Here is a 27,246-nt window from a genome sequence, read left to right as displayed (position 1 = left end):
CATGTAGTATGTCACTATTTGAATATAGCACAATTTAAATACTATCTTACTGATGAAGAAGTAGAGTCTCTTCAGTTTCTCAATATTAGAAACAATAATTAATGTTTACTGTGTTGGTAATTATGTGAGCAAGGAAATATTTTTAAATCCAGATAGGTACAAGCATAATTAACTTACCTAAGTTTTCAAGTTTTTCCTGAATGTTCTATTTTAAAGTTTTGTTGATGATGCAATGGGGAAGAACAGCAGCAGGGACACCAAATTGAGTGTAACTCTGTTAGTAATTTGAGTTCTATGATTATCATGTTCCCGGAAGATCTACCTGATAAGCCTAGAACATTGTGGAACCACAGAGGCACATGCTTCATTGGAGGGTAAAGATATTTTTGTCAGTTCTGTACTGATTTTTAAGGGAACATAGAAGCTGTCAAACCTTCCATTAATAAAATATCAGCTTTGTCAATCATTTTAACCATGTAAAAAGAAGGAAAATTAAACGGAGAATTAGAGCAAAGATTACTAATGAATAATAATATGGATGTCTGAATATCTAATGCATCTTCTCTCATAAGAGCCATTTAAAAGATGCATTTAGTGCTTCTCTGTTTCTAAATGCTTATAGCCTAATGCTTTTGAACTATAGTAGTTTAGCTAATTCTCCTTTGGAAAAGAGATTAGGTGACCAGAATGATGGCGACTTAAGATTTACATCAGTTGCAGAAAAAAAGGCAAACGAAGACCACATACTTTTCTATCTTAATTGGGATGTGATAGCCTGAAAAACATAATCATAGCATGTCCTCTCTTTATCATTGTTTTCAGATGTAAAAAAGTGCACTTGTTTTACATTTTAAAATGAGCAGCTGACCTTTTTTCCCAACTCCAGCCTCATCTTATTTTGCAGATAATCTGCTTCATTAATGAAAATCAGAAGCAGCTTGGAGTATTTCGTGCATAATTAATTATCTTGGCAAGAAGATTTATGAATGTAATTTTTCGCAATTGCTCCAGTCAGGAATAAGTCAGACAAACAAATAAATTAAAACCAGGGTATTCATGGTCTCTTTGTACAAGACAGTATCAAGGACATCTAGGAGAATTAAATAAGACATAAGAGCAGATAATATTTTTACTACCCAGATCACATATGCTTACAAGATACCCATCTTTGTGGGAGGAAAAATGGGTAATAGAATTCACATTTGGAAGTTTTTATAATTTGAGTACCATGTATATCATAATCATGTAACCATATGTAATCAGATTCTTTGTTAATAGGCAGTTTAAATGATATCAGTGATGACACATATAAGCACAGCCTCAGGGCACCAGTCTTGTACCTGCTAGGCAACTGTAAAACTCTGTGTGTTTGTGTGTATGTGTGCTCACAGATGTGTACACATGCATGTATATTCTCCTTTGTATGATGCTACCTTCTAACTAGGATTTAGAGCTTGAATGGTTGACCAGTTTAAATTAATATGAGGTAACAAAAGTGCCTAGCTTAGTGGCTACAACATAGCAAAGTTTTTTTTTTTATCTTTCTTTGAATATAGCTTTAATTTTTAAATTGAAGTATAGTTAATTTACAATGTTCTGTTCGTTTCAAGTGTACAGCAAAAGTATTCACTTATATATATGTATGTATATTTATCTCTCTCTATATATATATATTCTTTTTCAACTTCTTTTCCATTATAGGTTATTACAAGATATTGAGTATAGTTCCCTGTGCTGTACAGTAGGTCCTTGTTTACCTGTTTTATACATAGTAGTGTGTATATGTTAATCCCAAACCCCTAATTTATCTTCCACCCCCACTTCCCGTGAATATAGCTTTTTAACATTGGGTGGCATAAGACTTAAATAAGGGTTGAATTATCTTATTATTGGATACTGGTATTGATAGTTCAATCCAGTAACAGATATACATGACTTTCCAACCACTCATAGATTAAAATTTATCACAGAATTTCATTTTAGCACATAGGCTGTCTCTAGAATTCACTCTAAGTTATGCCAGGGTATATACAAAGTATCTTAAAGTGTTTGTTGGAGAAACATGATTTTGAAAGCAATAGAACCCCCTCCTAATTAGAATGCTTGCTACTACCATTACTTTCAATGACACTGCATGTCAAAGGTAGTAACAGAGGACTCTGGTACAGATGGTGTGGATATCAATCCCAACTTTTATATTTACTTGCTTTATGAGTTTGGGCAAGTTACTCAGCCTCTGTGCCTCAGTTTCCTTTTCTGTAAAATGGGAATAATAATAGTATCTATTTATAAATTTGTTATAAAATAAACAAGATTATATATGTAAATATTCTTAGAGCATGGCTTGGTATATGGTAAGTGCTCAATAAATGTTCACTATATCATTACATCTTTCAATGGTTAGTTTCTGAGCTTTACTGGATAATCATCAGCACATTAAAATCCTACATATTACTCAGATCCCATACCAATTCTCTAAATCACTAGATAATCTTAGCTTTCTAAAATTATGTGGAGGGGGAATGAATGCCATTTCATAGCTTGGTATCCAGCCTACTTTATTCAAAAGGTCAACTTTATTTGTAAGATTAAGTTAAAAATCATTTTTCCTCTCCCTTTCTCCACCCTTTGGCTATTCCTTTAGCTCATTTATACCTATTGTAATTGATTACATTTTCATTAAGCTTAGTTTTTCACTTCAGTATACCATTCAATTGCACTGATGGCTTCACAACATTTTAATTGGGCACAGTTACTTAAGTTGGTAAGAGGGTTGGGGGACACACACTGTGACTAAATTACCTTCTCAGCAGTGATAAGACATGACAAAGCTGTTTGATGTGTGTGCTCCCTGGAAAAGGCTCTTCACTGCTCCCATTGTATACACCTTCCTTTGTGTGACAAAGTTAGCAGCTGCTACTTGAGCTGTCTGCTAAGCCCCAGGGCTGCCTGTGTATCTTTCCACCATCCTGAGCTCTATTTCTTCCCTGCCTCGGGTGCTGGAGATGGTTGGCTTTCCTTTCCTCAACACCACTGCCACCCCATACTGGGCGGGGAGTGGGACTCATTTTCTTCTCTACCCTCATTTTCATGGTTCCATTTTCATGGTTCCTCTTTCAAGCAAAGAGGCCCAATTAATTTTAATGCTTTTTATAGGGCAACTCATAAGCAAACTAAATGGCACACTTTAAAAGGATTAAAACATCCTTTAAAATGTAACAGTTATTTATCCTGTCAGTATGATAGTTTCTGGCTCTCATTTTTTCTGACAACTAGGTGTTTAGGCCAAAGCTTCAGTATGAACTCCCTTAGGCTGCATGACCTAGGATCTGGGATGATAATATGAAAATGTCAGACTTTGGTGTCGCTCCCAAGTAGCCCTGTATGTTCCTCTCTCTCCCTCTGTCTTTCTCTCTATCACACACGCACACACACACAATGAATGGCTCCAGATCATTTAGGGTGGAACCCTAAGTTATACTGGGAAAACCATGCCTTAGATATCTTAGGCAGAGATGCACATCACCAGGACACTCGGCTGGGTCTCTGTTTCCTTCTTGAAAAAAAGACTTCCTTCCACTGCTGGTAAGATTCTTACCAATGACTCAGAGTTAATGCTAGAAATAGAATTTAGGTCCAGAGACGACTACTGTATTGATTTTATTCATTGGACTAAATAGCTTCGACTGTTTAAGTAGTTGGAGGTTAAGAAACTGCCTAAACACAAGCAAGAGTTCAGGGCAATCTTGGGAAGGGAAGAAGTGCTTAGTGCCATTTTTCTTGAAATACAGATGTGAGAAGAGAAATGATATGTTAAGACAAGTCAAAATAATCAGAAGACAAATATGTTAGCACAAGCAGAATAATTAAATACATAAAATTATGGTTCCAGACAGGGAGATAGATTATCTGTGAAGCTGCTAAAGTAACAAAAATTTTGCCTCAAGACAAACAACATATTTTAGCTTTCCTACTGTGCATCAATAGAGAATACTGGGATCTGATCATTTGTTGAGGAGATACTAATACCTTCCAGTTGACTTCAGTAAGTCATGGAGGGCTTTCAAGTTCCACAAAAGAAGATTGTGAGCTTTGTCCTCCTAGAGTCTCTGAGATGAAGTCCAAATAATAACAAGCCAATAATTAGATCAGTCCCAGAATACATCCCAAGCCACGTTTTTGGCAGGAATTCTTTTTCTTTCTCTGCTCCCAAGCCCTCAAGTACAATCATCAGAGACACGTTTCCATGCCTCTTCTCCTAATATGCATTATCACCTAATGGAGCTAATGGATATTTGAAGTCTGGTTATTGCCTAGTTAAATACAGAGCACAGTTGACCAGATTTCCTAATACAAAATAATGACATCTGGTTTCCCTACTGTAAAAAAAGAAAAAGAACAAAACCTTACGAGAGTAAAATGGTTGTTATAATACTAACATGCCTTCAAAATCAAAGTAGACATTAGAACTGTCACCTGATGCCATCAACTATAATTGAAAATACCTTTGTATATGTGTGCATCTTTGATAATTGGAAAAGAGACTATCAAAACATCTTGAGTTAAAGAAGATACATAACTGATGTCTTTTTCCTCCTTTATCAGTTTTTTGTCTCTAATAGTAACTGTTTATTCATCAAAAACTGTTCTGCACATGGAAAAGAAAATGAAAGTGATGTGGAGAGATTTTCATCTTCCCTTAAGCATTTCTGTTAAGATGTTTGAATTACTTATTGCTAGTTCACCTCCCCCAGCATAGTTTTAAACAAAGGTCAAAAAATAAGATCTGATCTTGGATTGTAGAACAAATTGCAGAAAAAGAGACCGTGATGGTTTATGGCAATGTGATGCCTAGCTTTGGGCTGCAGCAAAAGTTTACCTTCTTGCCACCTGAGCTGTTTATCCTTGATTGTCAGAAAGCATTTTTCTATTTCTTGTGTTCCCCGTGTTTTAGTCCTGTCTTTGGCACGTGTTGTTTGGGAACTGGAATTCTCAGTTTGTCCTTGATGTCACCTCTGCCCGCAGCCGGCCTCTTACTCTAAGGCACTCCTTCTGGCAGACCTGGCGCACACATCCGTTCTCTCTAACGCAGTATGTCCACTGAGCCCCCACGATTATTCACAGGGCTTACTTCCATGTTAGAATTAGATTCTGTAACTATAGTGTTGCATTTTAGTTTTATCTTAAGAACATTCGTGAACATAGCCTAATAAGAAACATTCCTCTTCCCTGGAATCCTTTGGTTCTACAGATGGATATGATGAGAAGAAAAAACACTAGACAGGGAAGCATGAATTCTGACTATGGCATTTCTGCCTCAACCTGTAGGACTTTCCTCTTGTTGGTTGTGTGACCTTAGATGAATTGCTTACCCTGACTGGGGCTCAGTTTCCTTATCTGTTGAAAAAGCAACTGCCTCCATCATAGGAGGTATAAGGATTGGGTGAGGTAACCTGAGACCTGCCTATAGTACCTGACACCCCTCTGGGAAGGTCCTATTCACTTCTCTTACTTTCCTCATTCTTATCTCCCAGCAGGGGTCAAGGTGAGACTGGATCATTCAACAAGAAAAAACTAGCCTTTTCTTGCCCAAAGCTGATAAGATCAGTAGTGCTTTCTTCCAACCTTCCCACTCTTTCTGGTATCAGTACATTCCTGCCTCAACTTTCCTTAATGCATCTTCAGTACCCTGCACCTACAAAAAATGCTTACGTCTCATCTAGTCAAACGAAAAAGTTGGAAAGAACCCCTCTGTTACCTCTGCTTTCCTTAAAGCTGTCGACCGATCCCCCCTTTCCTTATCCAATAAACTTCTTTGAAAGAGTCATAAGCTCTATTTCCTCACCACCACTCAGTGCTCTATTCATGTTTACCAACCATAATCTCATCCCACCATTCTCTTGAGTCCGCTATTTTAAATTACCCTTAATTAATACTCAGTCCTTAGATCTACATTTAACAAATAAGGATATTCTGAATATCCTTGAATTACAGGACCATCCAATAAAATATAGAATACAAGCCATAAATGTGATTTTAAATTTCTAGTAGCCACAATAAAAAAGTGAAAAAAAATTTAAAGAGAAAAAAGTCACATTAAAAAAAAGAAAAGCAGTAATATATTTTGTTTAATCCAACATATCTAAAATAGTATGTCAACATTTAATCAATATTAATAATCAATAAGATATTTTCATTACTTTTTATACTAAGTCTATGAAATCAGCTATTTTATACTTAGAACACATCTCAATTTGGATTTGCCACATTCCAAGTACTCAGTAGCCATTTGTGGTTAGTAGCTACAGTATAGGACAAAGCAGATCTACACCATTTGACTGAGTCTTCCCGGCATCTCTCTTTAACTTCCAAGGCAGCTCTTGGTTTTCATTGAACATCCCTGACTGCTCCTTCTTTGCGTCTTTGTTGATTTCCCTTCCCTTTCTCTCTGGCTCCCTTCAACCTCTGGTAAGTGTTGCCCCTCCAATCCCCACCTCCCCTCCGCAAAAAAAGATCTACCCCACTCCTTCTCTACCTTAGTTCTACCTCCTCTGAGTACTGAGTACTTAGAATGTCATGTCAGACAGGTGGGATGGCCACAAACCTATCACTTAGATCAATCTGAAAGGTAGGAATTACGAAGAGAAAGTAAAAATATTCTTGTTTTCCCTTTTTTTTTTATTAGTTTCTGCTTTATAACAAAGTGAATCAGTCATACATATACATCTGTTCCCACATCCCTTCCCTCATGCATCTCCCTCCCTCCCACCCTCCCCATCCCACCCCTCCAGGCAGTCACAAAGCACCGAGCTGATCTCCCTGTGCTCTGCGGCTGCTTCCCACTATCTATCTACCTTACGTTTGGTAGTGTATATATGTCCATGCCTCTCTTTCATTTTGTCACAGCTTACCCTTCCCCCTCCCCATATCCCTTTTAATCCATCATTGCCCAGAACCAATTTCCGGTGCATACTATGAATGCTTTTTGTTCTTCCTTTCTTTCCACATGCCCCCAACCCTTGGCTCATGTTTTTATCCTTTTGCAGGGACCATGTTCTATAGAATAGAATGTCCTGATGCATCATTTACTGTACTTATCACTGACGCTTTTGAACAGCAGCTGATATAATTTAAACGCTTATAAAAAGTGCTCTTGGAATATCTGTGCAGCTGTCTGCAGTAGCTACTCACGGCATTCAATGACTGATTTACATTATGGTTGACATGCTGTCGGTTATTTAGGGTGTCTTGCTTTTACATCAGATGGACTCTGAGAGTCTATTCTGAGTGCATCTCCCAGCACACAAAGTAAATCTGATCTAAGAGGCTGCTCATGTATGTGACTGCCTCATGATGAGATGTATCACCCCGACGATGAACCATTTTCTTCTGAGTGTTATGCCAGCCTGTTTTTATGTTTCTTCCCAGGGTGCATTTGGTAGTAAAAATGTGTAGATCTAGAGAGTCAGTGTGCTTTATCAGGCAGGTATGTGATCAGGATATATGGAATGCCACCATAGATCTTACGTTCTCTTATAGGTAATATTTAGTATTGCCATGCCCAAGGGAATAGTATCCTTTTTGGGGGAGCTGAAATAGTATTTGCCAAATCTAGGGGATGAGGTCAGTAGATACCTTTAAAAAATCAAAACATCTTGCTCCTTCCCAGCTTTCATCACTGCTGGCATATGTTAGATAACAAGTCTTTGACTCACAGAATTTAATAAGATTATCTGAGGGTTCAGACTTCTCACCTGTTTTTAGAGATTAGTGAACACCTGTTTGTATCCATGTTTTCTTCACTCAGATTCTATATTAACTTTCCCTATTAAAGCATTCTTGAGATTTTTGAGTTCCTACCACTTTAGCTAAAAATAAATAAAGCTTACTCCCAGTACTTAATCAAATAAAGGGTCTCTGAAAGTTAGTTATGTTCAGGGTCCATTTTTCTTTGATGAAACCCTCAAATCATTCCTCTAGTTGTGTTTTTATATGGGCCTACTGCCTCTTTGGTGAGAAATTTTAATAAAAATTTAATCAATTAATGTACAATTTTTTTTATAAATATATTTATTTATATTTATTTTATTTTTTATTTATTTATTTTTTTGTGGTACGCGGGCCTCTCACTGTTGTGGCCTCTCCCGTTGCAGAGCACAGGCTCCAGACGCGCATGCTCAGCGGCCATAGCTCACAGGCCCAGCCGCTCTGTGGCATGTGGGATCTTCCCAGACCGGGGCACGAACCCACGTCCCCTGCATCGGCAGGCGGACTCTCAACCACTGCGCCACCAGGGAAGCCCTTAATGTACAAATTTTATAGCTCTTGATAAAATACTCTCTGGGGGTTCTGATATGCACATAATACATATCATTTAGTTCTAATTGGGATACCAGAAAGACAAAACATCCTCAAATAATTGTAAATACATAAACACTGTACTTGAGATATGGGGACTGGCTAATATGTGTATTGTGCACAGATCACCAAATGTTCTGAAGAGAATGAGGCGTACTTCATGTGAAAACTGCTACAGGGTCACCGTTATTCTTTTCTTTGCACTGACAATAGCCTAAAATGCTGGTCAACAAAGATTTCCAATTAGCAGAAAGCTGGAGAGACCCTGTTGCTGCCTATTTTACTGCCTATTCCATGCTGGAAAATGCTAAGTGTTGGTATAGACATTTGATCTCATAATCAACTTTGTGATATCAGCCCTGTAATGGTAAAGGAGTGTATTCTTCTCCATAGACCCTAACTTGACTTCTGTGTAGTGTGTGTGTGTGTGTGTGTGTGTGTGTTGTGGGGTATGTTTATTTATTTTTTTAACATTTATCCATTAAGTTTGCCATCTTTTTTAAAATAAATTTATTTATCTTATTTTATTTATTTTTGGCTGCGTTGGGTCTTAGTTGCTGCACACGGGCTTCCTCTGGTTGTGGCGAGCGGGGGCTACTCTTCTTTGTGGTGCGCAGGCTTCTCATCGTGGTGGCTTCTCTTATTGTGGAGCACAGGCTCTAATCGCACAGGGTTCAGTAGTTGTGACATGTGGGCTCAGTAGTTGTGGCTCGTGGGCTCTAGAGCACAGGCTCAGTAGTTGTGGTGCACAGGCTTAGTCACTCCACGGCATGTGGGATATTCCCAGACTAGGGCTTGAACCCGTGTCCCCTGCATTGGCAGGTGGGTTCTTAACCACTGAACCTCCAGGGAAGCCCTGTGATGTATGTTTGCTGTGTGGAGCTTCAGGACTAATGTAGCTTTCTCTTTGGCCACCTGCTTCATGTGTCTATCCATGTTATAAGAATTCAGAGAAATCCTGAGGCTGTGGCAGACAAGACAAGCTAGGCTGGAGAAAGACCTAGTGTATATCCTGGGCAGTGCCACCACTTTGAGTGGGCTGCCAGGATTCATTTTTCAGATGTGAAGTAATTTCCTCTGATGACCACAGACTTTAAGTTACCCAAGGATGGTAGCAGGGCACAGTGGAAAGAACATGGACTTTGGAGTAATGTAGGTGTGGGGACAGACCCCGGCTCTGCCACTTACTGTATGGCCCTGGATAAGCTGCTTAACCTCTCCTCATCTCTACAGTGTCGATATCATACCTGTTATAGAGTTGTTGAGAGAAAAAGAGATGATGCCCGAAAATCAACTAACAAACTGTTAGCAAGTAGTGGGGTTCTTACGAATCAGTAGCTATGATGTGATCATGAGAATAATGCTGTATAAGATTTGAGAGGAAAACTCCAACTCTCTTTCCTTTAATTGGGATAAGGAATCTGCATCCAGGGGCCACATGTTATCAGTCTCACGTCAACTTCATCATCATTTTTAAAAGCACAGCTTCTTTCAAGTCTTTTGTTATTTGTTGTTTTAACACTGTGTAAGGCACGTATTGTAAATCAAGTCTAAATGAATGTGAGTTATGCCCTTAGACATTTATAATGTCAATGGAATTTTAATAACTTCTCCATTTCATTTTCTGAATACAGATTTTCAGCATTGCAACAAAATAAGTATTTTTGCATTGTCTTTTTTTTTTTGTGGTACGCGGGCCTCTCATTGTTGTGGCCTCTCCCATTGCGGAGCGCAGGCTCAGCGGCCATGGCTCATGGGCCCAGCCGCTCCTCAGCATGTGGGATCTTCCTGGACCGGGGCACGAACCCGTGTCCCCTGCATCGGCAGGCGGACTCTCAACCACTGCGCCACCAGGGAAGCCCTGCATTGTCTTTTAATAGTAGAAACATAATTCTACATATGCTATTTAATATCTTCATGTGAGTCTATGTAACTACACTCAGATTCATAATCTTATATTCTAAAAGAATGCATGGTTTATAGGGGAATATAAATTTGGGAAATTCCCAAAATTTGGGAATCTATTTTGGTTCTTCTTTGCTAGGAGATTTTGAATTATTTTCTTTATGCTATGTAATCCAATGAAATGATATATTGTTCTCATGATTTTGGGGTATTATTTTGTTTTTTCTCTTAAGCATGTAGAGATTGAAATGAAGAAAAAAAAACCTGATTATATTAACTTAACACATGAGTTTATATAAAAAGAAATTGAAGTAGCTTAAGTTTTGAAAGCTTAGGGAAGGATTTCTGGATTTTTACTCATTTATTCTAATCATTTGAAATTTGACCTGTCTGTGTTGCTTCTTACCTAGGTTACTTGTTGGTTTCAGAAAACCATAAGAGATTTACAGGAACAAAGTCTAGGTTCATCACTTTCAGACAATGAGGAGCTAATTCGTAAGCACGAGGAACTGATAATAAAAGCAAAGGTAAGAGACACATTAAATAAATAATTGAAAACTGCATGGACTTCTCTTGAATACACTTCTGTAGGTAATTTAGTGGAGTACTAAAAAACTCTCTTTATATAGTTTGCTTGCTGTTCCCATTTGTATTTCCCTAGTTCCTTAACTTGCTTCACATTCCTCAGTTTTGCAAAAAGTAATAACTACCAGCCAGGCAACAACTTGTAGGTGTGTGGATGTGCAAAATGGAACCATAGAGTGTTGAGAGCCAGGGGAACAAAGCAGCCACATAGCAGTGCTCCTCTTGCCATTGTGTCTTGTTATTTGGAAATTGACTCATTTGTACATGTGGGGTCTATAAATATTTTCCAAAGTTCTTTACAGGTGCTCCATTTTTATCTGCAGAAAAATGAAAGTCCAGTTGTAGTAGATTGAGTGGGAACAGTGAATACTTTAATCAGTTTCAAGATTTAGAGAACTTTCTGTTGTTAATAGCCTGGGTGGTTGATAGTTGTACGTACAGCTAGGTCATGAAGCTCGGGAAAACAGTGGGCCAACACTAATAGACAACGGTTGAACATAAGGAATACAAAGCAAATAAATATTTACATGTTTGGGAGGATGGGATTTAGAGGGGTGGGGGAAGGGGAGGCAGCAGGTTGCGTTTATCTAGACCGAAATCTCCTCATAGGGATCATGATGTTTTCATTTGCTGGTTTTTGCTTCTCTTTGAACACTACAGGATACATAGGTACTCAAAGTGTATGGTTTGAATATTTGCCTGACTGATAAAGATTCGGTTACAAAAGACTATTATGGCTGATGATTTTTTAAATTCTTTAAAAATTTTCAGCATTTGGTTTATCTGTTTGAGAAATTAGTTTTTTTTCATTGAAGTCATATAGCATTTTATTCTGTGCGTGTGATACTCAAGTTTTATCAGTGAAAAGTCTATAAAAATTCCTAAATGCTAAGCACAAGAGATGACCTGAATTGCATAGGATGGTTGCTTCCTTAAAACATATAAATAAAAATGGTATATTCACATAACTTGGACATACGTTGGGGTTATATTTACTGTAACTGTGGATTTATTATGGTTCCTCACAGCCCTGAGGACAGTTTGGAGTAGAATATTTGTTCATGTATAACCTCAGTCTAGCTTATATCATAGTTTACAGTTTACCTTTGTAGCTTTGATGATGTGTATAAATAGAAAAACAAAGATATTCTTTCCATCATTATTCCTATGTTTTTGTATGCATAAGTGGTTTAAGAAATAAATTTTTAATAATACATATTTTATTATATAAAGTACATCATAGAAAATTTCATAACTATAAGAAAAATAAAAGGAAAATAAAAGTGAATTCTTCAACCCAAAGCTAATCATTATTAAGATAACCGTTATTAATATTTTTGTGCACTCCCTTTTAGTCTTTCCATACACAACCCTAGAAACATAGCATTAGAGTCATGCTTTATTTCATTTACAACTTTATCATAAATATTTTCCTATGTAAACTAATATCCTTTAACTGCAACATATTTCATTATATGGATAAATGTATATGGCAGAGTTACACATTTTGGTTATATGTATAAGCTAGGCCATATGAATACCCAAGCAAATATTGTTTGAAAAGGGTATGAATTCCTGATAAACACCATTATATTTCAGACAAGATGACTACTCCCTTTCAGGGTCCTGAGCCGCTCAGGAACCAGTTACAGATCTCATACAGAAGCTGAGTATTGCCCCCTGTACTCAGTAAGTAGTTTTGGGGCCGAATTGGTTTTGGAAACTGAGGCAGAGAAACCTATTTTCCTATAGCATCCTTGCAAATAAATTTATTTTCTAAAAAAAAAATTGCATGTTTGCTTTGATAGGAGTTCATGTTTTATTACTTCCTACGAAGCATTCTGTATGATATAAGATTTTCCTTCAACTATCGGCTGGCCTTTGGAACCCCTAATCTCAATAGCATCTTTAGAGATTATCAAATATTGAATATCTATTTAGAGATGAAAGCTCAAACATAACTTATTGATAAAAAGTTTTTTTAAGACAATTGTCATCAGTTTGGGACACTAGATAGTCCAATGTCAAGATAACTGGTTATTCAAGGCAGCAGGGGTCCCTGAGTCACATGGGTTGAAAGAGACCCCATCAGTGTAAATGCAGAAGAGGGAGTGACACTCTGTTCTGGGGTGATCCAGGTTGGCTTTCCAGAATGGTGGGGTTTGAGCAGATGGATGGAGTATGAGTAGTTCGTTAGGCAAGGGTGATCATTCCTAAATAAGGTAGAATAAGGGAAAACAATGATCAGACCAATTTGTCTGTGATGAGAGTTAAAGGTCCTAGCAATGTTCAACCTAGAGACAAGAGACCAATGGGAGTTGTCTCAGAGGTCATACTTATCCACAGCCATTCCCTAGAGAAGAAATGCTAACAGTGCATGGTCATTACAGGGAAGTAAACTTTGCAGGTTGGAAAATAGAAGAGAATTCTGAGGCCACAGAAGGTGGGCCTAAGTGATCTTAAAACTCCCTTTAAGTTTCAGTCTCATAAAAGAGACAGGATTTAGATTATAATAACTGTTACGTTTGTTAAATTTAAAGCAATGTGAGTGTGAAAAACCTTTTCAGAGATGGCTGAAATGATAGGACTAGATTGGCAAAATAGCAACATTTCTTAAATGTGGAGATAGTATCTTACTCATCTTGGTATTCCCAGCACCTAGGACAGTGCCTGGTATTAAAAAAAGGATGTTTGATTCATATCTGTTTTTTAAGTCCTCTTTCCAGAAGAAAGAAACATTCTTTTAGTGTCTTTCTGTGATTCTCTAGTGACTTTAGATAGTGATTTAGCCTCCTTTTGCCTACCTAGCCATCCATTATATTTATTTGTTTATTTTTAAATGTTTGGTCCTCAGTATAGAGTTACACAAACTCTTTAATTCATCCTATATCTCCGGGTCAGCTACTCTGTTGGCTTATTTTATTATTTCCCCCTTCATTCTCTATCTTCCTCACATCCCCATTCTCACAGGCACCTACTCTAATGGGTTCAATATGTGTCTTTAGACATATTCCCATTCTTAAAATATATACAGAGTTACATGTTTTCAATTTGCATAGATGGTATTAAGGCATAGGTTTCATTGTGTTTCTTCCCACAACACTGGTTGCATCTAGTAGCTGTTTGTGATTTTAAGCAGTTGTTTGTGATCTTCACTATGGTAATTCCTAGATGCAGCATAACTTTGGAAAGTCCTATTACGTAGATATTGATGTCCTACTTCTATCCATAATGTTAATAGCCTCCCACTTCTTTATCCCTTATAATACCTGGGCTTCTAGTCCACTGACTCTTCTATTTAGCCCTTCTGCTGAGTTCCTCACTTCAGCTATTACGTTTTTCATACCCCATTCCTCACACTGATTCTTCCTCATAACTTTTTTCCTGCTTCATCTGTCTAACATCCTTCTTTATATCCTAAGGTGTGCTTTATTCATATATTAAATTGTTGGTCTGTCCAGTGCATTATTTCTGTGTCCTCTGATTTAGGTATTTCGGTGTGTTGCTTGTGCTCATCAGATGTTATTTTTCCCTGTGAGTTAATATTCCCTTGGATACCAGCAACTTCACTTGGTAAGGCATGGGAGGTGTGAAAGCCAGTTCTCTAACTTGTCCTTTTCTGGGTGAATTGGGGTCAAGGTGCAGGGAGATGCCCCTGAGTGCTTCTGTTGTTAGAATTAGGGCTCCACCGTTTCTGGTTTGCCCCTCTATGCCAGATACACACAAAGGAGGGGGACCCCTTGGAGAACCTCCCACTGATTGGACTCTGGGCCCTGCTTTGTTCCAAGACCCATTTCCCATACTCTTCCCAGCTCACTTGATGGAGAGTTGAAGAGGGCGCACTGAGAAACAGGTCAGGTTGCTTCCCTCTCATATATTAGCTGTCCACCTGGTCAGATTCCAGTGCTATCCTAATGTTGTTTCTCTCCTCTGGCTGGTACTGGGTTGGAGCTCCTATTTTCTTTCCTGAAAAGATACATTGACAGTGACCAGGCAGATGGGGAAAGAAAGCAACACACCCAGAAAGTTATCCCCTAGCATATCTCCTGTCTAAGGCATCGACCTTATTCTGCTCCAGAAAGTCATGTGGCCCTGACACTGAGAGCTAACCACCTGTTGTCTCCTCAAGGAAGGTTCTCTTATCTATAAACTTTACCATCACTTTGTTGGCCCTTGCAGGAAGGACAAGCTACATAATTTGTGAGACCCAGTTTAAAATGGAAATATGGTATTGAGATTTCAATACAGCAACAGCAGAACCTTAAACCAAGCATGGAGACTTCTAAAGAAATGTCGCTGTGATGATACAGATCACTTGCCCATGATGCTGGTCCTATTTACAATGTTAGGATTTTTGAAAGGACCTAGAAACCTTGCTTCAAACATTTTCCTTCACCATCTTTACTAACCTCTTCCTACCTGGATTAGCAAGTTTTCTAAAAATAAAGATTGCAATACTATATCGGGTTATATCTACATAAGGAAAAACAGGTTTGAATTCCTGCTGTCACTCACTTTGCAACCTTGGGTACACTTGACCTCTCTCAATCTCACCTTCTTGACCTGTAAAGAGGAGTCATGAATAATTCAATTAGAAAATATTTGTGAAGGTGCCCACATTTTAGTAGTGCCTCCAAAAATGTTTTCTTTCCCATCCATGGTGTAAACATTCAAATAGTTTTTGCCTGTGGTTTTCCAACAATATCATTCCTTGTTCCTGGAGGAGGAATCCAATTTTAGATCTCCTTAAACAGGAAGCAGCATATTACACTTTTTTTTTTTTTTGAGTGTGGGTATGAGGAGAGGAAGGGGGATTGTTTCTTTCAAAGAAGTTTTAAAGTAGAAATAAGGCCTCAAGCTGGGGATTCATTAGTGAGATACATATAAATTATCTGGTAACATAGAGAAGGTAAGCTAAGTGAAATGGTAGTGAGCTATTCTGTATTGCTTGTTAGTCTACTCAGTAAATTATTTCTAAATAATCTTTGAAAATTCCTCTCTCATTTCTTACTGGAATGCATTCAAATAAGAAATATGGCAACTTTTATATCTCTTAATAATTGTGATACCTTATTCAGAATGTGTTGAAAGAACTGAACTAAAAGATTTTTTAATACAGCCTTTAAGTATGAGTAATTTTGTATTAAATTATACTTTCTTTACTGAATATGAAAAAAATATTTTCCTCTTACATATGTAACAATTAAAGGAATAACAGACATGGATGATTATAAGCGACCCTTCGGTTAAGAACCTTAAATACTCTTAGAGTTTATCCTGTATCAATTTGATGCTCCAAGGCTTGAATTCAAAGTCTGGAGTTCAGAGTTGGTTGTAGGGTATATTAAAATATGTTAACAAACACTTCCTTATTATCTCCTTTTTTTTTTTTTTCCTTTGCGGTACACGGGCCTCTCACTGCTGTGGCCTCTCCCGTTACGGAGCACAGGCTCTGGACGCGCAGGCTCAGCGGCCATGGCTCACGGGCCCAGCTGCTCCGTGGCATGTGGGATCTTCCCGGACCGGGGCACAAACCTGTGTCCCCTGCATCGGCAGGCGGACTCTCAACCACTGTGCCACCAGGGAAGCCCCTTATTATCTCCTTTGAGGGACATAATCATTCCTTCTTCTGCACATCAGAAATAATGTCTATCGAAGAACTGCCTTCAGGAGCCAACCTTTACTTCTGTTGGGAGGAAAACTTTTCCTCTTCCAATTTGGTTCCAGTGATTGGGGCCCTGCAAATTAACTGACAATAGACAGGTTAACAGGAGTAAAGACAAGGTTTATTTTCACACAGTATACGTGGGCCGTCCCAGTAATGGAAGACTCATGGAATAGCCCAAAGTAAAGTTTTACAAAGATCAATTTAACAAAAGAAAAGTTTTTAGGGCTTCAGTGGGAGAGTATGGAAGGTTTTCTTGGGCTTCTTGATGATAAAGGAATGAGCAGTCTGTCTTCTTCCTGGCTGGAGGTTTCCCAGCGGGAAGGTATATGACAGCTGAATTTATACTTCCTGAGGCCAAGTATCAGTCTTCTTTAAATCAGGAAACTCCCTGGGAAGAGGTCAATGGCAACTGTATTTTCAGGAGGCTCCACTTAAGTTTAGGTAGTATTTCTTTCTGTGGCTGCTAATTGTTTAGCTGTTTTCAGTTTAAAGTAATTTTCATACCACCATGGTGGACTATAAATCCCCACATTTCTGTAGTGTCAACTCTTGCTTCAGTTCAGGCCCTTTAAAGTTGGTACACACAAGAATCGCACAGGGGCTTTGAAAAAAATACTGACATCTGGATCTCATGCCCAGAGATTTTGTGTAGTTTGTTTGGGGAATCGGGATTTTAAAAAATTCACTGCCAATCTTAAGATATTGATATTTTCATCAAAATGGAATCCAGATTTCCTTTCCTTCTAAAAAATGGAAGACCTGGCATTGTCAGGCTCATCTTTCCTTATAGACATTGCAGCTCTTGGCTGGAGCCCAGCAATAGCTATTTCCTTGAGAAAAGGCATGTGTACTTTGGTTTGCCACAGTCACCACTGTTCCTCATTACCTCCTCTTCCACCTTTGCTTCACTCATTTACATTACACGCCTGTCCCCTGTAAGCATTTGGGTTTGAGACCTGATGAGCAGTGAGGTGCAATTTAAGTGGAGTAGTAGCTTAAACTGATTTGCATTTTAGAAGATTACCTTGGAAAAAATGTGAATGATAAGAATGGGAAGAAGTGATATTGAAGACAGAATAATCTCTTAGAAAACTGCTGAAGTTTGAATGAGAATAGCTTTAGATGGGGCATGATATCTTTTGAGTTGGATGTTATTAATGCCCATTTAAAAGGCTTAAAGGCGACATAAAGACTTATTCAAGTTGTGGCTCCCAGACAGCAGTATCTGGAAGTCATTAGAAGTGCAGAATCTCAGACTCCACCCACCAAACCTATTGGGTCAGAATCTGCATTTTAACAAATTTCTCTCACAAGATTTGTGTGGACACAGAAGTTTAAGAGACACTGACTTAGAGGATTTTCTCATATATTTCATGTATGTCCATATTCTCCTTAATTTTCATAGGTGGCTATATATTTTTTGTAAAGTCCTTGATTAACAAATAATCTTTGAAGTTCTGCCAGAGAAACAAAGTGAAAATAGTGTAAAGAAACATCATCTTCAATGTTTTACTATAGTAGAATTCACATTCCTCAGCTTCAAGATTAAAATAATCTTCCATGATTCATCATCTAATCTGATTTTCCAAGTCATTGAAAATATTTTCCAGTTGTTGCTGAGTGATTTCATAAATTGGATTTGTGACCTTAGCCTCAGGTTCCTTTAAATAATATTTTTTGGAGATCTTACAAAAATACCAATGCCTAGGTCCGAAGCAGACTTTATTCAGAGGAAAAAGTCAAGTTTAAAGTTACAAAATATTTATACCTGTGAGATAAGGAAGTAGAAGAGTCTCTTGCAAGCTTATTTGAATAATTTAAATGCATAATTACCATCAACAGAACCACTACAGGAATGTGGCTCTTTAAAAATGTGTTTATTTTTTTATTTTTCTGATTACATAATACATTCTCATTTTGGAAAAATCAGAAAATACATAAAACTAAAGAAAATTAAAATCACCCATAGTGCATGGGTGTATATGAAAATGAGAAGGAAATATAAAACATACAAAAAATTGAGTATTCCAAACCTGTGTGTGTATGTGTGTGTGTATACACTGTATGTGTGTATTTATATACAAAGTTGTGTATGTGTTGTTTTGCAGTGTAATTTTTCCAATTAGCATTACGTCATAAGCATTTCTCCATTCAAATACATATTTTAAATATGTTTTTTTAATGATTACATGTTATTAAACTGTGTAGATATATCATACATTATTTGAGGCAGCAATACATAGTATCTCAGAATATGGCAGTGGAATGAATGGTACACTCCCAGGGCCTAGAGTTAAATCCTAGCATCTCTGCTTACTTCTGATGTACGCTTGGGCAAATTTCTTGTATATCTGAGCCTAGGTTCCCCCTTTTGTGAAAGAGGGTAATAATTGTACCTAATTCATGCAGTCGTTGTGAGGATTAGTTGTATTCTCATGCAGTACACAATTAGCACAATGCCTCATACAAGCACAACATAATAGAGGCTTTTTTTTAATGATGGTAAAATAAACATAACATAAAATCTAACTTTAGTGACATTTAGTAAATTCACAATGTTGTAGTTCCAGAACATTTCCATGACCCTAAAAAGGGACACCATACCCATTAAACAGTCCATTTATTCCTCTCTCTCTCTGCCTCTGCCTCAGACAATCATTAATCAACTTTCCATTGATTTACTTATTCTGGATATGTCATAAATGGAATCATACGAGTGGCCTTTTGTGTGTGATTTCTTTCAGTTAACATGTTTTCAAGGTTCATCCATGTTGTAGCCTGTATTGGTACATTATTGCTTTTTACTGCTGCATAATATCTCACTGTATAAATACACTACATTTTGTTTATCCACCCATCAGTTGATGGACGTTTGGGTTGCTTCCACCTTTTGGCCATTGTGAATAACGCTGCTATGAACATTCACATAGAAGTTTTAATTTGAATACCTGCATTAAGTTCTTTTGAGTATATCCCTAGGGGTGAAATTGCTGGCTCATATGATATTTCTACATTTAATTTAATGAGGAGTCACTATACTATTTTTCACAGTAGCTGCACCATTTCATGCTCCCACCAGCAATGTACAATGCTTTCAATTTCTCCACATCCTCGCCAAAACTTATTTTTTGTTTTTGTTCTTATATTAAAAAAATTTTTTTTCTAGCCATCCTAGTGTGTGTGTAAAGTACTATCAGTTGTAGTATTTTATTTGCATTTCCCTAATAACTAATAACTTGTGATGTTGAAGATCTTTTCATGGCCATTTGAATATATTTTTTGAAGAAATGTCTATTCAGCCCCTTTGCCTGTAGTGTCCTTCGATGAACACAGGTTTTTAATTTTGATAAAGTCCAATTTATCTATCTTAAATTTTCTTGTTTTTGCTTTTGATGTCAAAGCTATGAAACCATTGCTAAATCCAAGGTCATGAAGATTTATTCCTGTGGTTCTTCGAAGAATTTTGTGGCTTTAGCTCTTACATTTAGGTTTTGCTCCATTTTTTTTAAATTAACTTTTTAAAAAAATCAATTTTATTTATTTATTTATTTATGGCTGCGTTGGGTCTTCATTGCTGTGTGCGGGCTTTCTCTAGCTGCGGCGAGCGGGGACCACTCTTCATTGCAGTGCGTGAGCTTCTCATTGTGGTGGCTTCTCTTGTTGTGGAGCACGGGCTCTAGGTGCACAGGCTTCAGTAGTTGTGGCATGTGGGCTCAGCAGTTGTGGCTCATGGTTCTAGAGCCCAGGCTCAGTAGTTGTGGTGCACGGGCTTAGTTGCTCCGCGGCATGTGGGATCTTCCTGGACTAGGGCTCGAACCTATGTCCCCTGCATTGGCAGGCAGATTCTTAACCACTGTGCCACCAGGGAAGCCCTGCTCCATTTTGAGTTAATTTTTGTGTATTGTATGAAGTAAGGGTCATTCTTCACATATGGGTATCTGGTTATCCTAGCACAGTTTGTTGAAGAGACTATTCTTTCCCCATTGAATGGCCTTGGCACCCTTATTGAGAGTAATTGATCACAGATGTATAGGTTTTTTTCTGAACTCTCACTTCTATTCCATTGTTCTATATGTCCGTCCTTATGCCAGTACCACACTGTTTTGATTACTGTAGTTTTTGTAGTAAGTTTTAAAATCAGAAACTGTGAGCTCTCTAACTTTGTTCTTTTCCAAGATTGTTTTGGCTATTCAGGATTCCCTTGCAGTTCTACATGTTAGGATCAGCTTTGCCATTTCTTTAAAAAAAGGCCATTGAGTTCTGATAGGAATTGCATTGTATTTGTAGATGACTTTGGGAGTATTGCCTTCTTAACAATATTAGGTTTCCCGATCCATGATCACAGGATGTCTTTCCAGTTATTTAGGTCTTCTTTACTTTTTTCAACAATGTTTTATAATTTTCAGTGTATGGGTCTTAAACCCCCTTGGTTAAATTTATTCTAAAGTATTTTATTCTTTTTAGTACTATTGTAAATGAAATTGTTTTTTCTTAATTTCCTTTTCAGATTATTCATTTCTAGTCTATAGAGGCACAACTGATTTTTGTGCATCGATCTTGTATCCTGAAACTCTGCTGAATTAATTTATTAGCTCTAATAGTTTTTTAAGGATTCCCTATGTATAAGATCATACCATCTGCAAATTTCACCTTCCATAATCATTTTTCTCTTATTCATCTATCTGATTGTAAAAAGCCATTCTTTCAGTGTATTGTAGACCAGATCTTCTCAAACTATAATGTACTCATGAATTACCCGGGGACCTTAAAATGCAGATTCTGATTCACCAGGTCTGGGGTGGGGCTTGAGTATCTGCATTTCTAACAAACTCCAATGTAACATTGATGCTGTTGGTCTCTGGACCACCCTTTGGGTAACAAAGGTTATGGAGGAAAGAACTGCAGAAGAATGAAAGAGAGTTTAAGTGATGGAGTTGAAATATTGGGTCATTGTAAGAACTTGGAAGGTTTAAGTCTAAATAAATCTTTGAGTCTCTTAAGGTGTGGACATGATTGTCTGAGCTTAGAACTTGATTTATTTTTGTTGCTTGTATTTATTACACAGGTAATTGAAGATCAAACGACAAGTGTTTAAATTGTTCAATTGTTCCTTTTTTTGAAATAGAAATATTTCCACAGGAATAGCACTTACATGAACTATTTAGTACAAAAGGAGCTACTTGTAGGTCTCTTGGGTGGTTCAGGAAGTATGTAGCAATATCTAGAGTTTGTATAATTATAGTTCCCAGGTTGTCCAAATATTTTCAAAGTATTTCACAATCATTGTTGAGGATTTTCTTTTCATTTCAGTATGTATTAACCTGTATAAAGAAGCTGACTATTCTGATATTTGAACTTCCATTACATCCCCAAATTCCTTCACTGAAGGTATGCAAAAAAATGGCAAAACCACTTTAAAATATATTGCTTCAGTAAATCAGCTCACAGCATCTCTGATGATTATAAGGAAAATCTACAAAATGAAGCAGAGTTTGTTACTTTTATAATGTTTCATCCAATTTAAAAAATAAAATGGGGTCTGAATCTGAAATGTCTCAAGGCAGAAATTAACTGAGTCTCTAAACAGTAGAGACATCTGCATTAGTGCATTTCAAATCCTCTGTCTTCATTTTAACACATAATTTGTTTTACTTTTCTGATTTTTTAATGAACTTCCCAATTAAAAGCAGATGTCATTTTTCACAGAACATAAATTATAAACAATTTTATTACTAGCAGGCAAAACATGTATAAATAGTATTGAATTTGCCTTCAAGCATTGGGGAAAATCTATAAAATGATGGGATTTCTCACTTGGTAACCCTACTTCCGCCTTAACTTACGGGTTAATTTAAAGCTTAGTGAACCATATGCTTTCATTTCCAAGGGAAATTTAACTGAGAGAGTCTCTCAGAATGTTTATGCCCATCTAAGAAGGGGATGAGTTCAGAAAACAAATAGAGAATATTGTACTCTGTGATCACTAGGTTTAAATCTACCTGCTGTCACCTGTTTATGAAACCTTCACCAGCTCATTAAGTTTAAATGCTTAGAAAATTTTTTTCTTTTTTTTTTAGTTATGATTTTTATAAAAATTCTTCATGTTATATTCTTTCCTTTTCTTTTTCTTGCCCTTCTTCTTCCTCCTCCTCCTCTTCCTTTTCCTGCTTCTCCTCCTTCTTGTCATTTGTCAGCCCTTAAATAAAAATTTCCACAAAGCATGGCTTCTTATAGTTGCTCTCACAACTCAAGGTAATATTACTATGATAATAATAATAGTGAAGTTGAGTCTTTGAGGTGGACAGCTAAAAAGGCATTTTGTTATGTCTTAATACAGTCACATCTTAAATCCCTACAACCTTCCTGTGCTACTCTTTAGCATCCATTTGGTGGCATTCAGTGCAGTGGCCTTAGATTTCTGTGACATTCATTACTCCAAAGGCCTTTACTTCAGTTTCCCACTTCTGTGGCCACACTTGTTTCCATGGTATCACCCAAAAGTGCTCTCATCCCATCCCCCTTTCCTTTCACCTTTTCCTGGTTTCCCTCCTTGTAGGATTCAGCATGGACCAAGGCTATTTGTGAGTAAACTCAATCACCCATTTTCTCTGTTTCTTCCTACTTCTCAAAGAAGATGAAACAATTAGCACACTTTTTCTGATTAGATCTATTTAAAAAGCAAATGATCTATTATCAGTTAGCCTTACAAATTCTTTTCTTTATCAGCCATTAATTCCCTATTCTGTCCCCATAACAACCAGTAAAAAACTTTCAGGCTCTTTTAAAATTCTCAACCAGGCTTTAACCTAACTTCACAGTCACTTAGTCATTCAAAGCGAAATCACTTGACTCTTCTTCTCTGTCCTTTTTTGTCTCTTTTTCACTTTTCTTCTCCCAGTGTGTTTCCCATTCCCCTCTCTTCCAAATTTAAGCCTTCATCCATTCTTCTAAGTCCTACCTTTTCCATCTCTTCATTTTGTATCTCTCTTCATTATTTTTTAATATATTTATTTATTTAGTTAGTTAGTTAGTTATGTATTTATTTATTTTTGGCTGCATTGGGTCTTCGTTGCTACATGCGGGCTTTCTCTAGTTGTGGTGAGCGGGGGCTACTTTTCGTTGTGGTGCATGGGCTTCTCATTGCGGTGGCTTCTCTTGTGGAGCATGGGCTCTAGGTTCATGGGCTTCAGTAGTTGTGGCACGAGGGCTCAGTAGTTGTGGCTCACAGTCTCTAGAGCACAGGCTCAGTAGTTGTAGCTCACGGACTTAGCTGCTCTGCAGCATGTGGTATCTTCCCGGACCAGGGATCAAACCCATGTCCCCTGCATTGGCAGGCGATTCTTAACCACTGCGCCACCCTCTCTCTTCATTCTTAATACCTCATTTAGTCTCTCATAAAATAGAAAACATAAACATTGCTTCTCAATCCTTAAGACACTATTCTACCTTTTTCATGACTAACAGGTTGAATTGTGTCTACCAACATTTATATGTTAAAGTCCTAACCCTCAGTGTCTCAGAATGTGATCTTATTTGGAAATAGTGTTATTGCAGATGTAATTAGTTAAGATGGGGTCATCAGAGTGTACCCTAATTCAGTATGACTTATAAAAAGGGGAAATTTGAACACAGAGGCAGACACCCATAGAGGGAAGATGATATGAAGAGACAAAGGGAGAAGACAGCCATCTACAAGGCCAAGAGAGGTGCTTGGAACAGGTTATACCCTCACAGCCCCAAGAAGGAACCAACACTGTTGATACCTTGATTTTAGACTTCTAAAATCTAAATCAGAGGACTGTGAGAGGATAAAGTTCTGTTGTTCAGGCCACTGACTTTGTTGTACAGATGTCCCTCAGTATCCTTGGGGCATTGGTTCTTCCAAGACCCCCCACAGATACCAGAATCTGTGGATGCTCAACTCTCATAGTCAGCCTTCCATATCCATGGTTTCCCCATCCACAGAGTCAACCAACCACAAATCATAAACATAGTAGTATATGTATTAAAAAAAAAACTGTGTTTAAGTAAACCCTTGCAGTTCAAACCCATGTTGTTCAAGGGTCAACTGTACTTTGTTACAAGAACCCTAGGAAATGAATGCAACTACTTCATTTTCTGCCTCCCTGGCCTCCCCACCCACTAATCCTTTACCTGCATTAGGAGAAGCTGCTCTTTCTCAAGTAACAGATGACTTGAAGCTCTCTGTGCACTTGGCCTCTGAGACACCACCTTCCCTGGTTCTCCCATCTGTCTGATGGTTCCTGGCTCCTTCTAAATCTCTTTCAATGCCATCTCTTCCTCCAGTCTCCCTTTACATGAAATGCTTAACCTTTGGCTCTTTTCTCTTCTCATTTCATACTTTGCTCATGTGGAGTTAGCCAATCCCACAGTGATAATATAGGTTTTATCTTAATGATTTCTAGACTTAAAGATCTCCAACTCTTACATCTTTTCTCAACTCCAGTCTTCTTTTTAGAAGTTTCTGTGGAAGATTGACTTATAGATTTCTTACCAGCACTTTAGCTCAACTAAAATTATTATTTTCTCCTCCAAACCTTCCCCCATTTTTCTTTCTTGGCTAAAGAAATTGCAGCCCTCAGTCACCCAGATTAGAGACCTCAAAGTCACATTATTCTTCCTCTCCCCTCACTTCAGATCATCTCTCAAATTTAGTCAATTCTTACCTCTATCTCCTTCTTGCCTTCTCATCCCAGGCCCACTACTTTAGTTCCTCAGAACCTTTCACTAGGTCCACTACAATTACATTGTGTAGTACTATGAATCTGAGCCTACAAACTATAATATTTGTATGAAATATTTCTGGCTTGTTTAGAAAACTGTTTTTTAGTCAACATAAGCCTGATTCTGAGCTCCCATCTTATGACTGGCAACACATTCAATCTGTCATTGTTGGAGCCCCTTTCCAGGGTTCTGTAAATGTTCCTGGGTCCATAGAGCACCACAGCACTGGGGAAGCCACTGTGTTCATCAGTTCACTCGGCTTCCCTCTGAGGCAATCATTGTCTCAACCTGTATGGAGGCTGCAGTTTCAGTGGCTCTGCTGCTTCTGTGCCTGTTTGAGGTGCCAGGCTGGTCTGACTTCCAGTCTCCCTGGAGGGAATACACAGCTGTCCCCAGGGAAGCCGTGCGTGTCTTCATGGCACTGCCCTGAGAGGACCCTGCATCTCCTCCACACGCCTCACCTCACATCCAGGCTTTTCTCCGGCGCCAGCCAGATTTCCCTGTCTTTGTATGGCCCTCACCTTTATCTCCTTGTCCTTTACCACGTCTCTCATAATGTCTTTATTGGACTTAGTCTTTTTACAAAAGGCAGAAGGGAAAATGACTTGCAGATAAATTCTGCTTTTGGTCCTAATATAAACTTCACTAAAGCAAGAGGGGCATAGAAAATAATTGACTTTCTTCTTGAAACAGGGCAGATAGGACAATATAGGAAGAACACAATAAATTATCCTGCCACACACCTAACTGGCATCTGGGCCTCCAGTCTTTCTGTTTTGCAGTTAATCATTTATGACATGATCAAAGTTACCTTTGGACAAGCTGAGACTAGGCCAGTTTTTTCTCAAGCATCTCCTAAAATGCCCTTTGGATACAAAATAAAATACAGACTCTGGTGACTTTTAAAGCCCCCCATGACCTGCCCTTTCCCTGCCCCCAAGCCTGTACGTCTCCGTGAATGTAAGCTTCCTTGGTCTGCTTATCACTCCCATGCGTACCACAGACTTTCTCACCTCTGAGACTTGGGTTAGTTGGACCCCTCACAGAGAATCTCTTTTCCCCTATTTTCTTCCTCTCCTTTTTCAAAGTTAGTTGCTAATTATAATCTTAGAGTTGACATGGGAAGAATAAAGCTAAAAAGCGGGCAAGCCTGAGGTCACAATTTGGTTACCAAAGAGGAGGGAGGAGTAGAAGTCAGGGCAAAGTGTTAGCAACTGAGGCAGAAAATCTAAGCAGAAACAGAAGCCATGGATAGAATTTGGTATGTAGTTCAAGATTGGACCCGACAGAAACTGGCTAAGAAGCAAGACAAAGCACCCATATTCAGGATGTCTGGATAATATTTTGAGGTCAGTACATTGGGCAGAGAGGGTCTGTCTAAAGCTCTATGTATCCACTTCAGCCTAGGAAGTGATTTTAGTTGATGACCTATAGGCTCAGTGTTGGTCCAGATTCCTTCTCTGAAATGGTTGTTGATCTCTCCAGTACTTGTCTTTCCCTTCTTAGAGTGTTGCTTATTGCTCAATTAAAGCAATTAATGCCTTCCTGGCATTTCAGTCCTTCACATGTCTGATTTCCCCACAGCTGTGAAATTCTAAAAAACAAGGGCCATGATGTATTCATTTCTGGATTCCCTGTAACACCCAGTAGATGGGTCTGGGACATGAGTTAAATGCAGCTAGTGTTAGTTGGGTCAGTGGATGACTCCACTGGACAGGAACCTGGCAGCAAAATGTTACCCTGAGTCAGCCCTGGCTGGACTTCTAAACTGCTGTTCATAAGTGACATTCAGTTTGGCTAGGAAGTCATGAGTCTCTCTGTCTACTGCATGGTCATCATCGAGACTACAAACTAAACACAGTTCTGTGGGAACTCTCCCGATTCTGAGGCAACAGAAAAATAATGGGCAAAACTTCATGATGGTAGGCGCAATGCTGCAGTCCTCAAGTGTTAAGAGGAAAGCAATCTATTCACACTAATGTGTG

The 27,246-nt window shown here is 38.1% G+C and overlaps 1 protein-coding gene across 1 annotated transcript in view; it reads left to right on the top strand.

Moving 5' to 3' along the window:
• CCDC141 (coiled-coil domain containing 141) overlaps positions 1–27,246 on the top strand; it is a 197,060-nt gene that overhangs the window by 67,008 nt on the left and 102,806 nt on the right. The window contains exon 6 of the mRNA XM_082629826.1: positions 10,674–10,790. Coding sequence (XP_082485952.1) covers positions 10,674–10,790 — 117 coding nt within the window. The remainder of the gene's footprint in view (positions 1–10,673; positions 10,791–27,246) is intronic.

This window comes from Mesoplodon mirus (assembly GCF_964341445.2).
Source record: "Mesoplodon mirus genome assembly, chromosome: 8".
Classification (NCBI taxonomy): Eukaryota; Metazoa; Chordata; class Mammalia; order Artiodactyla; family Ziphiidae; genus Mesoplodon; species Mesoplodon mirus.
This window is presented reverse-complemented; position numbering and strand designations above follow the sequence as displayed.